This window comes from Phacochoerus africanus, chromosome 3 (genome assembly GCF_016906955.1).
Source record: "Phacochoerus africanus isolate WHEZ1 chromosome 3, ROS_Pafr_v1, whole genome shotgun sequence".
NCBI lineage: Eukaryota > Metazoa > Chordata > Mammalia > Artiodactyla > Suidae > Phacochoerus > Phacochoerus africanus.
In genome coordinates, this window is record NC_062546.1 from 197,602,334 (window position 1) to 197,617,450 (window position 15,117).

Here is a 15,117-nt window from a genome sequence, read left to right on the forward strand (position 1 = left end):
CTGCAAATTTCACAAGAGATATTAAGGCAGGTGAAACTGCATTTTGGTGTTTTTTTTTTTAGGGCCGCACCCATGGCATATGGAGGTTCCCAGGCTAGGGGTCTAATCGGAGCTACAGCTGCCGGCCTACACCACAGCCACAGCAAGGCCAGATCTGAGCCATGTCTGTAAGCTACACAACAGCTCACAGCAATGCCAGATCCTTAACCTACTGGTCGAGGCCAGGGATCGAACCTGTGTCCTCGTGGATGCTTGTTAGATTCGTTAACCACTGAGCCATGACAGGAACTTCTGAAACTGCATTTTAGTTCTTATTTGGAAAGCTTCATTATGTTTCATTACCTCCAAGGGGCAGAGCCCCCTCCCCCCTCCTGTCCGCTTTCCCCTTCACAGCCCCCTCCCCCACCCACTCCCACCAGCCTGGCCACCGCGCTGGGAGGCCTAGTGAGTCTCTCCCAGAGAAAGCTGGCCCTTTTTTTCTTCTTCCTACCTCAAATACTAGAGAAACCCAAATAACTTTTCAGCAAAAATCCAGAGATTAAAGGTGTAACTCCAATTAATTTTTGTTTTACTTTTATTTTGAAATAATTATAGACTCACAGGACTTTGAAAAAATTAGAGGCCTCGTGCATGGGCCACCCAGCATCCCAGTGGGGCCTGTAGCAGGTATCAAACTGATGCTGGTACAATCCACAGACTTTATTCAGATTTCACCTGTTTTACTGTGATTTCTTTTTTAAACAATTTTTCTTAATTATTAACATAATATAACCACAGTATAGAAAACTCGGAAAATAGTGAGTCTCTCCCAGAGGAAGCTGGCCCTTTTTCTCTTCTTCCTACCTCAAATACTAGAAAAACCCAAATAACTGCTAGTCAGATTCGTTTCCGCTGAGCCACGACGGGAACTCCTCAGCTTCAGTTATGGTGCATCTTCCATATTTTGGATTCTTTCTCTAGGGTTTAACACACGAGGATGTGAACATTTTTGATTCTTGATATACGTGTCAAAATACTCTCCAAAAGAAAGTCTCAAACTTCCATGCCCCTGACAAACTATTGTCAGAAATGGATGAAATCATTTCTTTACTTGTCACTCATTTAATAATTTAAGAATGATACCTTTTTTGTAAAGTTGTAGTTTCTAGTTACTTGTAAAGCCGATTATTTTTTTTCCTCTCTTTACTGGTGATATTTTCTATTTTGTGACTTGTCTGTTTGAATTCTTTACCCAATTATCTATTTAGTGTTTTACTTATTGGTTTGTAAGCACTCCTTCTTTAATGAAAATTTTACCCTTTAATCTGTTAAATATGCTGCAAATATTTCTTCCTAGTTTTTTGTTTTACAGTTAATCTGGCTTGTCTTTAAAATACTGCATATGTGGAAATGTTATTTTTTTTTATGAAACCAAATTTATTTGTCTTTTTTCCTCTCACTTTCAAAGTTAGCCCTCTCCAGAGATACAAGTTACTATTTTCTTTCTTTCTTTCTTTTGTCTTTTGTCTTTTTAGGGCTGCACCCGCAGCATATGGAGGTTCCTAGGCTAGGGGTCTAATCAGAGCTGTAGCTGCCTGCCTGCACCACAGCCACAGCAACGCCAGATCCAAGCCGTGTCTGCGACCTACACCACACCTCATGGCAACACCGGATCCTTAACCCACTGAGAGAGGCCAGGGATCGAACCCTCAACCTCATGGTTACTAGTTGGATTGTTTCCACTGCGCCACAAGGGGAACTCCACAAGTTACTATTTTCAACTATTTTCTTCCCTTTTTTCCATGGTTTGATTTTTTTTTAATGTATACTGCTAAATGGTGTAATATGCAAACCTAGAGGGGTTTTTCCCCAAATATCCTGTTTAATCTGAATAATCTGGGGTGATCCTTCCTTGCTTATTTGCAAAACCTCTTATTGCTGTAAATTAATTTCTCCAGCCCTGTTTCCTCTTTGCCTCCACCAGATCATGACCAACACGGGGAAGGCGCGGCGGAAAGGGACAGCGGGCATGCAGTGGGGTGGCCCTGAGCCCCTGCGCCGGCCCGTCACCCCCGGGGGCCACAGGACCGGGTACCCAGCGTAAGTCCGGGCTAAAGGAAGCGGGGATTTACCTTCTTAAGCTTTGTTTTGATTAACCGCAGTGTAAGATGCATGTATTTTAACATTCAAAATAAAATGGTCATATTGAAAAGCACTTATCTCTTTATTATGTATCTTTTGCGGATTTTTGGAAAGGAAAGAGGTTGGATTTCAGGGTCTCCAAGGACCGCTTTACAGCCTCGATTCAGGAGGAGCCTGGTGTTGGGCCAATGTGATTCCAAAGGAAAAGACCAGAAAGAATAGCAGGTCTCCCCAGACTCGTGCTCTTTTCTGCAGCACCAGGCCCTCTGTTGGGACGGACTGGCTCCATAAGAAGGCATCAGCTTTTTTCTAGATGACTTTTTAAAGCAGCTGTATGCATTTTTGGCTACCAAGCCTTATTCATTCTTTATAGACTCGCTCCTATCCTATTTATGTAAACAAATCTAGTCTGATGACCCAGAGCCTCTAGTCTCCCTGGGGACCTGGGAACCTGACCCCCATGGGCTCCAGGGGAGCCCCAGGCTGGGCAGCCCAGCTTGGGTAGGGAGAAACTTCTTCCGTGGTCTGGGTGCTTCTTCTCCTGTCTGGAGAGAAACAGGTGCAAATGAGGGAGTTACAGAGAGCAGGGGAAAACCCTACATTTAGTCATTCAACAAACGTGGGCCATGAAATATTTCAAATGACTGTGACATATTTTACTTAGTTATCCTCCATAGCCAGGCAGTTTGGTTGTTTCCAGGTTTACTCTATAGTCGTTTGCGGTGAGCAGCCGGGGATTCGGCAACAAGCAAAACACAGAAATGCCTGCCCTTGTAGATCTCTGCGTGCAGATGGAGGACCCGGAGCCCCAGCACGCAGAGCGGGTGGGGTTTGGTTGCCCATCTGGGACCTGAGCTGTAAATACCGTGTTCTGAGATCTGTTTGATTTCAAAACTAATCGTCATGTGCTTCATATTTCAAGGTTTTTGTTTTTAATTACTGATGTATAAACTATCATGCCTTTTTCTCTGAAACCTACAACCCGTATTTTTTAACCTATGGAAAAGTTGAAAGAATATTACAATGAAGAGCTGCCAGCTGTTAGCATTTTGCCCCGTTTACACTCTTTCTCTTGCTTGCACGCTCTCTCACACTCTCTCTCTGCATAATATATCATTTACACACTGAACCGCTTGAAATGAGTGGTTCAGCACACATCTCCTAAGAATATCCTTTTACTTAACCACATGTATCATGCCTAAGAAAGTTAACATTAATTTAATACTGTAGAGTATATATATACTATATTATATTTAATAATAGTATATTTTATATAGTATACAAATACCACCTAATCATCCCCCGAATATCATTTGCATCTGAGGGAGTTTGTATTTTTTTTTTGATCCAGAACATAGCAAGTGCCAACGACTAGTAAATCCAGTCTATAAATATAATATCTTTTTGAGTGGAAGTAGCAACAGGACTTAATACAATTCATCTGGCTTGAGATGGGAAAGAGGACACTGAATCACCATTTAAAAAGTTACTTTTATATTATTATTATTATATTGTCTTATTTAGGGCTGCACCTGTGCTATATGGAAGTTCCCAGGCTAGGGGGCAAATCAGAGCTGTAGATGCCAGCCTACACCACAGCCACAGCAATTCCAGATCCGAGCCTCGTCTGCAGCCTACACCATAGCTCACAGCAGCACTGGATTCTTAACCCACTGAGCGAGGCCAGGGATCAAACCCACATCTTCATGGATGCTAGTCAGATTTGTTACTGCTGAGCCACAGTGGGAACTTCTAAAATTATTTAGAAAACCTCAGCTTCACAGAGAGGCCAAAAATAACATAAGTGTATCTCATCAGAGATAAGGGGAAAGAGAATAATAAATATAAGATCTAACCAATGGGCAAAGTTCATTCTTGGGTCAAATATTCTACCGTGTAAAGAGGAAAAAGAGGACATTTTTCGATTCCAAGTGGTCCCCTGACTTGCGGAAGTGGTCCCTGCCAGGAATGAGTGCGCCTCATTTGCCTGAAGTGATGGGCTTTCCCACTCTAATGAAGCAATTGTCCCACCACCAGCTCCCTGCATCGGGCCAATTCAGCAAACTTTATAACGCTTCTGTGTGCCAATTGCTAGGGGTGCAAAAATAAACAATGTGGTTCGTGCCCTCAGAAGCACACAGAGTGAGCCCCCTAGTAACGGGGAGAGACAGAGGCTGTAAGGCAGTAAGCAGGTGACTGCTGAGTGTTGGGGTACCCCACGCCAGCCTAAAGTGAACATTCGGGATCTTCAGGTCAGCCGCTTAAAAAAAAAAGTTTCTACATCTCCACGTGCAACCAGCCCCCTCTGATAATCCAGCGTTGCCAGGAGTGTAGGTAAATCAAGAATCTCGGTAATCTTGGGGACACTGACCACAGGCATGACACGCGTTCCAGACGCTGGCACTTTTGCAGTCACTGCTCCCTCTCCTAGGCTGTAATGCTGAGAAGTAATCAGATATTGGCAGATAGATAGATAGATAGATAGATAGATAGATAGATGATGGTATTTTTTTGAAGCATTACTTATAAAATGAGAAATAGGGAGTTCCCATTGTGGCTCAGCGGTAATAAACCCAACTAGATCCATGAGGACTCGGTTCAATCCCAGGCCTCGCCCAGTGGGTTAAGGATCCAGCCTCGCTGTGGCTGTGGTGTAGGCCAGCAGCTGCAGCTCCAATTCAACGCCTAGCCTGGGAACTTCCATATGTTGCAGGTGTGGCCCTAGAAAGCAAAATAAATAAATATATTTATTTATTTTTAAAAAATAAAATGAGAAATAATCTAAATGTCCAAAGTAGGAGGCTGGCTAAATTATATAGCCACGCAAAATAGTGTTGAAAATAATGTTTCAGAAGAATATTTAACCCATAAGAAGAGCCTCTCGAAACATAGCTAAGTGAAAGAGCAAATTATAAAATAGTGTGGATCTAGCCTGCAGGCCACATATGGTGATCCCAAGTTGTTGTTGTTGTTTGTTTGTTTTAAAGTATGAATTTTTTTTCTTTTTGCTGCTGCACCTGTGGCACATGAGACTTCCTGGTCTAGTGGGTCAAAGGGGAGCTGCAGCTACCACCTACACCACGGCCATGGCAACACCACATCCCAGCTGCAGCTTGCGGCAATGCCCGATCCTTAACCCACTGAGCAAGGCCAGGGATCGAACCCGAATCCTTGTGGACACCGTGTTCTTAACCTGCTGAGCCACAAGGGGAACTCCCCAAGTTGTTTTGTTATGTTTATATTTGAATTTTAAAAAGAGTGAAAAGTAGCCAATGTTAATAGGGGTTCAGGAGGGCAGGACATTCTGTATTGTTCTATGATAACCACTGGTCTTAAAATCAAAAAATCCCGGAGTTCCCGTCGTGGCGCAGTGGTTAACGAATCCAACTAGGAACCATGAGGGTGCAGGTTCGGTCCCTGCCCTTGCTCAGTGGGTTAACGATCCGGCGTTGCCGTGAGCTGTGGTGTAGGTTGCAGACGCGGCTCGGATCCCACGTTGCTGTGGCTCTGGCGTAGGCCAGTGGTTACAGCTCCGATTCAACCCCTAGCCTGGGAACCTCCATATGCCGCGGGAGCGGCCCAAAGAAATAGCAAAAAGACCAAAAAAAGAAAAATCAAAAAATCCCTGGCCTCGCTCAGTGGGTTAAGGATCTGGCACTGCTGTGAGCTGTAATGTAGGTCACACAGACCATGGGTCAGATCCCCTATTGGTGTGGCTGTGGCTGTGGCATAGGCTGGCAGCTGCAGCTCCAATTCAACCCCTAGCCTGGGAACGTCTATATGCTGCAGGTGCAGCCCTGAAAAGGAAAAAAAAAAAAGAAAAGAAAAGAAAGAAAAAGAAAAAAAGAAAGCTTGAAAATAAGGACCACAGTCGCCCCTGTGCAGTGTAGGTGCCCCCACCCCAGCATCTCCCCTCTGCCCCGCCGCTCACCCATCACCGCCCAAACTCCGCTCCTTCATTCAGCACCTTTTTCGCTCCATCTTCACCAGGCTCCTGTCTCCTGGGCTCCCTCGCCCTCTGGCCCTCTGGCTGCTTCCCTGCCCCATCCTCCTGTCCCCTTGCAGCCCACGTGACCTGGAGGTGACTTCAGTGAGTGATGCTGTCACATGGGTGACCTCCTAGTTTCTGACCCTGTAGGACCCTCGGCATATGTCGCAATTGCTCTTGCTGACCACACGCCTGGTCACTCTCCCACCTCAGCCACTGTGGGCCAGTCCCCAACTTGCAGCCTCTCCTTCCTGCCGTGCTGAGTTCTGCAGGCCTTGGAAACTCCCCCTCCCATCTTGCTGGTTCTCTGGTTCCCAGCGCGCTCAGCTGACACCCAGATATCTCACTTCGGCCGGGACTCACCCCCACGCCCCTGGTGCCAGCCGTGTCCCTCCAGCACCCCCAAGGCAGCATTTCCTGTATGAACACCCTCTGCTGAGCCCCCTGCTTCAGCGAATGGCATTTATACCCCAAGAGACACGAGCCAGGATCCCATCCCGAGGGCCACCCAGCCCCCTCCTCCCACCTGCTTTCCTGGCTCTGGTCCTTCCTCTCTGCCCTCCTGAGCCACCTCTTTCTCCCGAGCTGAGCAGAGCCTCCTGACCGTTCTTGCCCCGGTCCGCCCTCCACAACCCAGTGATCTTTCTAGCACGTCGTCATGGAGTCTCATTTCTGCAACTCCTGTTTCTCTTAGGGACTGAATCTAATCAAACCCTGGCTGACCCGGTCCTTCTTAATTGATGCCCCCCAAGCCTTGGTCCTCAAAGCCCCAAGCTCCCCAGAACACCCTGTACCCTTCAGCCTGCATTTTTTTTTTATGGTGCCTTAAACCTTTCTATGACAATACAGCATAAGTATATGCTTTTTTTTTTTTTTGGTCTCTTCACCTTGCTGGTGGAGCTACCTCTGCCAGGAAACCTTCCTTCTTTTGCAAATTCGAGGGTTTAGGATTGGCTAGGTCACACACACACATGCTTTCTTTCCTGCCTCACAGGGCATTTAAGTATCTGGCTGTCTTTGCTACTGGAATTGACACTCGAGAACAGCCTTTTCATGGGGCCCAAACGTAGGCAGGCCTGATGCATGCTGCCATGGTGTGTCCCCACCAAGCCCTTGCTGGAGCTGGTGGCTCATGTCCCCTTGTTGAAGGGGAGTGAGTGCCCTACTTCTGTGGGCTCGCTGAAGAACCTTCCTTGGGGTGCAGGCTGACCCAAGATGCCACCCCACATCCTGTCTTCTGTCTATGATGCTCTCACCCAGACCCCCTGTCTCCCGCAGGCTCCTGATGCGTGTCTGCTGGATGGAGGGGTCTCCACCGACCCAGGGGCCAGCATCAGGCCCTGTGCACACCATTAGGTAGCACACCAGAGAGTACGCGCGTCTTGTTCTGCCTGTTGTCACAGCTGACGTGACATGTCATGTCTTTTCGGATTGAATTCATCCCTTGGCTAATCTGCTTCATCCTTGGAGGAAAACCCAGAAGACTGGTCCTTGAAACTCTGTGGTTGAAGTCTCATGCTCCCATGTCACCCAAAGCCAAAAGATGCGGTTGTGTGTTTTGGAAACATAATAAACCATATTTCACCGTAAATGTACAAGAGCTAACACGAGTGACGTAAGGACACGTCCTTGTTTCTCACAGATTTTTTTTTTTTTTTGTCTTTTTAGGGCCGCACCCACAGCATAGGGAGGTTCCCAGGCTAGGGATCAAAGTGGAGCTGTAGCCGCAGGCCTACGCCAGAGCCACAGCAACACGGGATCCGAGCCGCACCTGCAACCTACACAACAGCTCACTGCAACACCAGATCCTCAACCCACTGAGAGAGACCAGGGATCAAACCCTCAACCTCATGGTTCCTAGTCGCATTCGTTTCCTCTGTGCCATGACGGAGACTCCTCTTACAGAGATTTAATATCTGTCAATATTTGTTAAACAAAAGACGTTAAGGTGCTTCTATTTCCTATATTTGCAATGCTACGCAGTAGCCAGCAATCAAATATCTCCTAACTATCCGTATTTATTGCTGTTTTCCGTTTTCTCCTCCAGGCTGGAAGACCATCCCATCCCTTCTCAGACGGTGCAACACGCCAGAAATGGCTGCCTCCCATCCCTGCCAAACGCCCACCTTCCTGTCTGCAAGGGGGGCAAGCCTGGTGCTTCTGAGACTTGCATTTCCTCTTCATGTAAGAACATTGGCAGCATGTGGGGGGCAGCCCTGGGACTGTGGGCAAATCCGAGACTGTGGGCAGCTCTGGGGCTGTGGGGCAGCTCTGAGGCTGAGGCCAGCTCTGAACCTGAGGGCAGCGCTGGGACTAGGGAGCAGCTCTGCGACTGGAGGGCAGCTCCAAGACTTGGGAGCAGCTCTGAAACTGGGAGGGCAGCACTGAGACTGGGGAGCAGCTCTGGGACTGGGGAGCAGCCCTGAGCCTGGGGGCTGCTCTGGGACAGGTGATGCCTAGAATCTTATGAAGCAGCAGCAATTACAGACCCAGAACAGCCTCATACCTGCTCCAGAGAAGCCCTCCGATCTCAGCCACTGCCCTGTGTCGTGGAGGCCCAGGGCCTGTGATTGCACAGCTAGACCTGACCCTGGGCTTGTCCTCCAGACCTCCTCTGTGAGAGCCCTATGTCCAGTGTTCACGTCTACAAGCTATTATTTGGCCAAGATTTCTGATTGGGAAAAACTGTATTTAGTTTAATGTGATATTTTGAAGCAGGAATCTCAGAAGGACAGAGATCTATGACTCTGTGACCAAGCTTTAAGTTCCCCCAAACTCTGGTGCTGCAATGGTCAGCCACATGTTAGAAGGCTGGGTTGAGTCAGAAATGTGCGACTAGGTGGAGTTCCCGAATCCAACCAGGAACCATGAGGTTGCGGGTTCGGTCCCTGGCCTTGCTCAGTGGGTTAACGATCCAGAGTTGCCGTGAGCTGTGGTGTAGGTCACAGATGCAGCTCGGATCCCGTGTTGCTGTGGCTCTGGCGTAGACTGGTGGCCTATAGCTCCGATTTGACCCCTAGCCTGGGAACCTCCATATGCCATGAGAGAAAATGGCAAAAAGAAAGAAAATGGCAAAAAGAAATTAAAACAAGAATAAAAAAAAAAAAAGAAACGTGCGACTAGGGATTTTGAAGCATCCAGTCGAGTTCACCGGAGATTGATGGGGGAGAAAATCTACTTTTTAGATGCCAGAAAAAGAAAATATGCTTTGAGTTAGAAATGGGCAAAGGTTGTTTTGTTTTGTTTTGTTTTTTTAATTTTCAAGAGGAAATTAAAAGGATATGAACAGGTCCAATAAGACTCTAATCTCCATTCAAATAGGAAAAACAACAGAGGAGCAGGTCAGATTCCAGTTCCAGAAACATCTGTGAGCTTTTGTATCAGACGCTTCTGATCCCTGATTCCAAGCAGTAGGCCTGGCGCAGAGCCAGAAGAAAGTCTGGCTGTTTGGTGACCCGGGGAGAAGGTCTCTTGATCATAAGCAGTTTTTTAGGTTTTGCCAACTTTGATCCTCTGTTATTTTACAGGTGTTTTTGTTAGAGCTGCAAATATTAATATGCCTTCTCTAAGAGATGATCAGCTCAATAATTTATCCAGAGTTTCTGCTACCTGGTGGGGGGTTTAGGTGGTCTAACAATTTTTGCCAACTTGACCTAATGCTCTTGAGTTTAAAATGATTTCAGGAGTTCCTGTCGTGGTGCAGTGGTTAACGAATCCAACTAGCAACCATGAGGTTGCGGGTTCGATCCCTGCCCTTGCTCAGTGGGTTAAGGATCTGGTATTGCCGTGAGCTGTGGTGTAGGTTGCAGACACGGCTTGGATCCTGCATTGCTGTGGCTCTGGCGTAGGCCAGTGGCTATAGCTCCAATTAGACCCCTAGCCTGGGAACATCCATATGCCAAGGTAGTGGCCCAAGAAATGGCAAAAAGACAAAAATAAATAAATAAATAAAATAAAATAAAATGATTTCAAATTCTGGAGAATTCCCATCGTGGCTCAGCAGTAGCGAACCCAATTAGTATCCATGAGGACAGGAGTTTGATCCCTGACCTCGCTCAGTGGGTTAAGGATCTGGCGTTGCCATGAGCTGTGCTGTGGCTGTGACACAGGCCAGCAGTTGCAGCTCCAATTTGGCCCCTAGCCTGGGATCTTCCATATGCCCTGAGTGCAGCCCTTAAAAAAAAAAAAAAAAAATTATTTTAGACAAAATTTCTCCCCTTGGAGAAGCCAAGTAGGTAGGTTAAAGGCTTTCCCGAAGTCATTTAATGAGTGTGGTTTCCATTTCTGCTGTAGATTCTGTTCTTTCTTCCTTGCACCGACCCCTTGCCCCATGCATGGACCCCATCTGGCCTCGCCGCCGCTACCGCCGCCGCCCTCTCTTCCTCTTCTCACCCCGCCTCCACGCGAGGATGCGGGTGCACAGGCTTCTGCTGATGTGCTTGGAATGCTGTGTTGAGCCTGCTTGTGAGGCTGCGTCTGGCTGCCACCGTCGAGGGAAGGAGGGGACAGCAGCGGGCTGTGTGGCCATCCTCATCCTTGCTGTCTTCGTTCCTTCCCTGGCCAGAGCGCATCTGACTCCCTCTTGGTCCTTCTGTCCATCCAGTCCTGCGTCTCCCGCCTTTCCCGTCCCTTCTGTGCTCCTGCTCAACCTCGTCCCCAACTCCCATCCTGGCCTCGCCCCAGGTCCCCTCACTTGTCCGTTGCTACTGAGGCTGGCCTCCTGGCCTTCACTCCACTCATGCCAGGAATGAATGCCCACACCTCGATGCCACCCCCCCCCGGCTCCATGGCCCACATGTTGGTTTTGTTCAAGGTGCCCCTTCACACCTGTGCACTGTCCACACTGAGGCGTGGCCCACGATGAGGATACTGGGGTCCTCAAACTGCTTGAGCAGTTGAATGAGGGGCCAGAAGGTACATTGCTTCTAAGCCAAGGACCCAAAAGGAAATAGTTCCCAGGAGGGAAAGCCAAGAATGCGATTTCTGATTTCGCAAGGTACTGGCCTGAGGAAAGTTGATTCTCATTTCCCCATCAGCCAAGACTAAGATATCAAAATCACATGCCTCGTCCACGGGCCCTGGAGGGAAAATGCCGGCCCTGTTGGAAATGGATTACCAGGCAAGGAAACAGTAGTTGGTCCCCGGAAGCCTCAGGTGCGGGCTCACAGCTGCCCTTCTCCCGCCCCCAGCTCTTCCAGCAGCGCTGTTTCTGAGGGGGTGGGGATGGGGGTGTCTCTGAAAGTCAGCAAGAGACACTCGGGGGCTGGCTGCTGCTTGGTGACTGAATCAAGAGGACCTCAGAGGGTCTCCAGAGAGCCCAGCTTGGTTCCTCCTTCCTCTTGCCAGGGGGCTTTGCCACTGCCACCCTCCATCACCTGCCCAGGAAAGCGATCCTGACCCTGGAGGACTGCCCTGCCCACCCCCTGGGCTCTGTCTTAGAACGTCATTAACTCATGGGATTTTCCGTGTATGGCCCAGCACTCGGGTGCGGGTCTGCTCAGCTGTTTTATACACTGAAGTCTGGTCTCCTGGGCCTTATTATCAGCCCATTGAGCAGAGAGCACAGACAGGCTGGCCAGCTGCCCACTGCTAGCAGAGCAGAGAAGCCTGAAGTTCTTGTTCCGGTCCCAGTTCTGGATGGAGTCTGTCCCCTGTGGATCGTAAATAAAGCCACAGCCGTTGGGTTCCGTACCAGAAGCTGAGTCCTGGTTTGGGTCGAAAGGCAGTTATCTGGAGGTCAAAGCTGTGCCCTTTACTGCAGGTTTGAGGAAACCTGTACGGAAGATTCTTTAAGCTAAAGCAGAGGCCACATTGCAAAGATGCTAGAGAGATCTTTTTTATTCTTTTTAGGATGAAACCCATGGCATATGGCACTTCCTGGTTTGCAGGTCGAAACAGCTGCAGCTGCCCCCCATCCCACAGCCACAGCAACACAGCTATGCGGGATCCTTAACCCACTGAGCAAGGCCAGGGATTGCACCTGTATCCTCATGGATACTAGATCGGGTTCTTAACCCACTGAGACACAAGGGAGCTCCAGCTTTATTTTATTCTTTTTTTTTTTTTTTTTTGCTTTTATCAAGGGCCACTCCCACGGCATGTGGAGGTCTTTGTTTTATTTTGTTTTTGTTTTGCTTTATCTAGGGCCGCTCCCACGGCAAGTGGAGGTTCCCAGGCTAGGGGTCGAATCGGAGCTGTAGCCACCAGACTACGCCAGAGCCACAGCAACGTAGGATCCGAGCCGCGTCTGCAACCTACACCACAGCTCACGGCAATGCCGGATCCTTTAACCCACTGAGCAAGGCCAGGGATCGAACCCGCAACCTCATGGTTCCTAGTCAGATTCGTTAACCACTGCGCCACGACGGGAACTCCCTATTCTTTTTTTAATGAGAGAGCTGCAAGGAGCTTAGATTGAGGAAGCAGTGTGTCCAGACTCTGTCACAGTGTCACTGTGACAGGGACCTGGACCCCCTTTTGCTGTAGCACGAGGAGAGGAGAGGCGGGGCTGGAGGAGGAGGGGTCCGTGTCATCTGAAATACGGAACAGGCCTGTCCCCAGACCCTTGGGAGGGCTTCTCGGCAGTGTCACCTGGGACCACCCCCGTCGCCCCCAAGATCTTCGGGATGACCCAGCTGACCTGTCCCTGCTCGTTGATATCAGAGATGTTTCTGCCCCTGTGGAAGACTGAGGGATTCAGGCCTGAAGGATCCTGTGGCAGCTCAGGGTGAAGAGAGCCTCACCTTGAACTTGAGTTTCAGATGAACTTGAATAGTTTCTCAGTGTGCCTCTATGGCGCCGTGTGGTGGTGCTGAGCCGGGGCCCAGATCACGAGTCTGGGTTGTGTTGGTTTTTCCCTGGGGGGTGGGGTGGGGGCACGGAGGGCAGCAGGGCCCATGGTCTCCGCTTCCTGCGCTGCGCGTGCTCCTGCCAGCACATGCCCGTTGCCCCCTCAGGTGATGAGTGCATTCAGTGCCCGTCTGGCAAGGTCCCAAAAGCTGCGCAAGTAAACAAGTCCCCGTCCATAGGCGCCGGGGAGCCGTCAGGGCCTGGCCTGGGTTGTGTGCTTTTCTTGGCTTCACGGCCCAGCCCCGTCCAGAGCATCCTCAAAGGGCTTCCAGAGCAGAAGTCAACGGAGCTCTCTCTCCTCCTCCCCAGCCGCCGTCGATGCCAAGCCTGGAGAGTGGTTGCCAGCAGGACGTCAGGGAGAGGCTCGCCTGCCCCCAGCAGGGCCCCCAAGCCAGCCGAGGGAGCTGCCCCGGGCCCTGGACAGTGGCGAGACCACCAGGTAGGGAGGGGGAGCGGGGCCGGGATGGTTCCTGTGAGGCCCGGCCTCCAACCACGGAAGCAAAGGAGCATTTCGCGGGCGCTCCGAGTGCGGTTCTGAGATGCCCCGGGGGAGTGTGGCCACCACACCTGAGAACCTCAGAGCCCAGGAGGAGGGACCTGCCTCCTGAGAAGCATTGGTTGTCAGACCAGGAGGAGAGAAAACTTAGAAACTTGCCCGAGGGGCTAGTTTTAAGAACTGCCCAGTGAGCGTGTATGCGGCTCAGGGTGACTCCAGGGCCATGTCCTACCTTAGCCATCTGCTTTTGGAGAAGGTGGCGTGGCGGGAAGAACAATGAAGAACCAGGTTAGTGAAATGGTTTGGCTCCCGTATCATCTTCTGAAAACAGAAATTGGACCCCCCCCCAAAAAAAAGATGTTTTCTCTTCCTCTACCTAATGAGCACAAACTGGCGCTTGAGGGGTTACCAGTGATTCTTTAGACTCTAGAAAGGTCTTTTTTTTTTTTTTTTTAGGGCCACACCCATGGCATATGGAGGTTCCCAGGCTAGGGGTCTAATCAGAGCTACAGCTGCTGGCCTACACCACAGCCACAGCAACACCAGATCTGAGCCACACCTGCAGCCCACACCATAGCTCATGGCAACACCAGATCCTTAACCCACGGAGCGAGGCCAGGAATCGAACCCGAAACCTCATGGTTCCTAGTTGGATCTGTTTCTACTACACCATGACAGGAACTCCGTCAACTCTCATTTGAAGTGGGGGGGGGGGTGTCTTTTGAGGAGGAGGAGGAGGATGGAAAGAAGGGAAAGGCAAGAGCCCCGTTGTCCACCTCCACCCCCACCCCCTGGCCCCGGGCCCCCTACCTGCCAGCCCTTCCCCACCGCCACCTGCTCCTCACCCAGCCGCTCCAGGCCTTCCTCCTGCCTGACCCCAAGGTCCAGTCATGCAGCACGTCCCCTCGCAGGGGCACAGAGCCCACGGCGTGGTCACATGCTCCATGACTGTCTCCCACGGTCCTCAAAGACAGGGGCCCCGTGTGGGGTGTTTGTCCCTCTGTTCCCACGCCTGCCCAGAGCCAGCGCTGAGAATGGGCGTTGGAGAAAAATCAGGAGGAGGAAGGAGAGCGTGGCTCTCTGCCTGCTTGATCGGGGCTGTTTGTCCCTCGGCTTCCCCCAGCCTCTCTGTCCGTCTCTGGGGGGGTGGACCCCTGGTCCCGGAAGATGAGTTGGCTGGATGGGCCCTGGCTTGCAGAGGGAGGCTGCGGAAGTGGGTACACAGTAGTCAGGGATGGTAGCCTTTAGCGCTTAGACTTGGAGGTGGTTTGAAGATAATTGCAGCTCCAGCGGTTTCCAGCAACTGGTCTGGCTGTGAAATTGCCTTCCTGGAAGCCGGGGAGAATAAAACTTCAGCGCCCCGCCACCCCCCGCCCCCATCCCACAGCCTCCCCGACAGCCAAGTTGTCCGTTGCTTTTTTCTTTCTGCTTTTTAGAATCCTTAGCTCTGAGTAGCTGTAAACCAGGCTATGAAAATCACTTTTAAAAAAACAACCAAAAAAAGCATTTATCCCAAGAAGAGCCACAGTGCTCTCCTAGAAAATCCCAGGCCAGGATCAGAAGCAAACAGTGTCTAAGGTTCTGTCTAGACGCAAGTATTGTGGCTTTTTAAAAAAAAAAAAATAAGAAGCCTTAAAAAGAAAATTTTTTTTAAAAAAGGAGG

At 49.9% G+C, this 15,117-nt stretch overlaps 1 protein-coding gene across 2 annotated transcripts in view; it reads left to right on the top strand.

The window, feature by feature from the left end:
• ARMC9 (armadillo repeat containing 9) overlaps nucleotides 1–15,117 on the top strand; it is a 172,089-nt gene that overhangs the window by 149,111 nt on the left and 7,861 nt on the right. For both annotated transcript variants that reach the window (XM_047773747.1, XM_047773746.1), the window contains exons 21-23: nucleotides 1,964–2,079; nucleotides 8,157–8,293; nucleotides 13,268–13,397. In XM_047773747.1, the coding sequence (XP_047629703.1) occupies nucleotides 1,964–2,079; nucleotides 8,157–8,293; nucleotides 13,268–13,397 (383 nt within the window). The remainder of the gene's footprint in view (nucleotides 1–1,963; nucleotides 2,080–8,156; nucleotides 8,294–13,267; nucleotides 13,398–15,117) is intronic.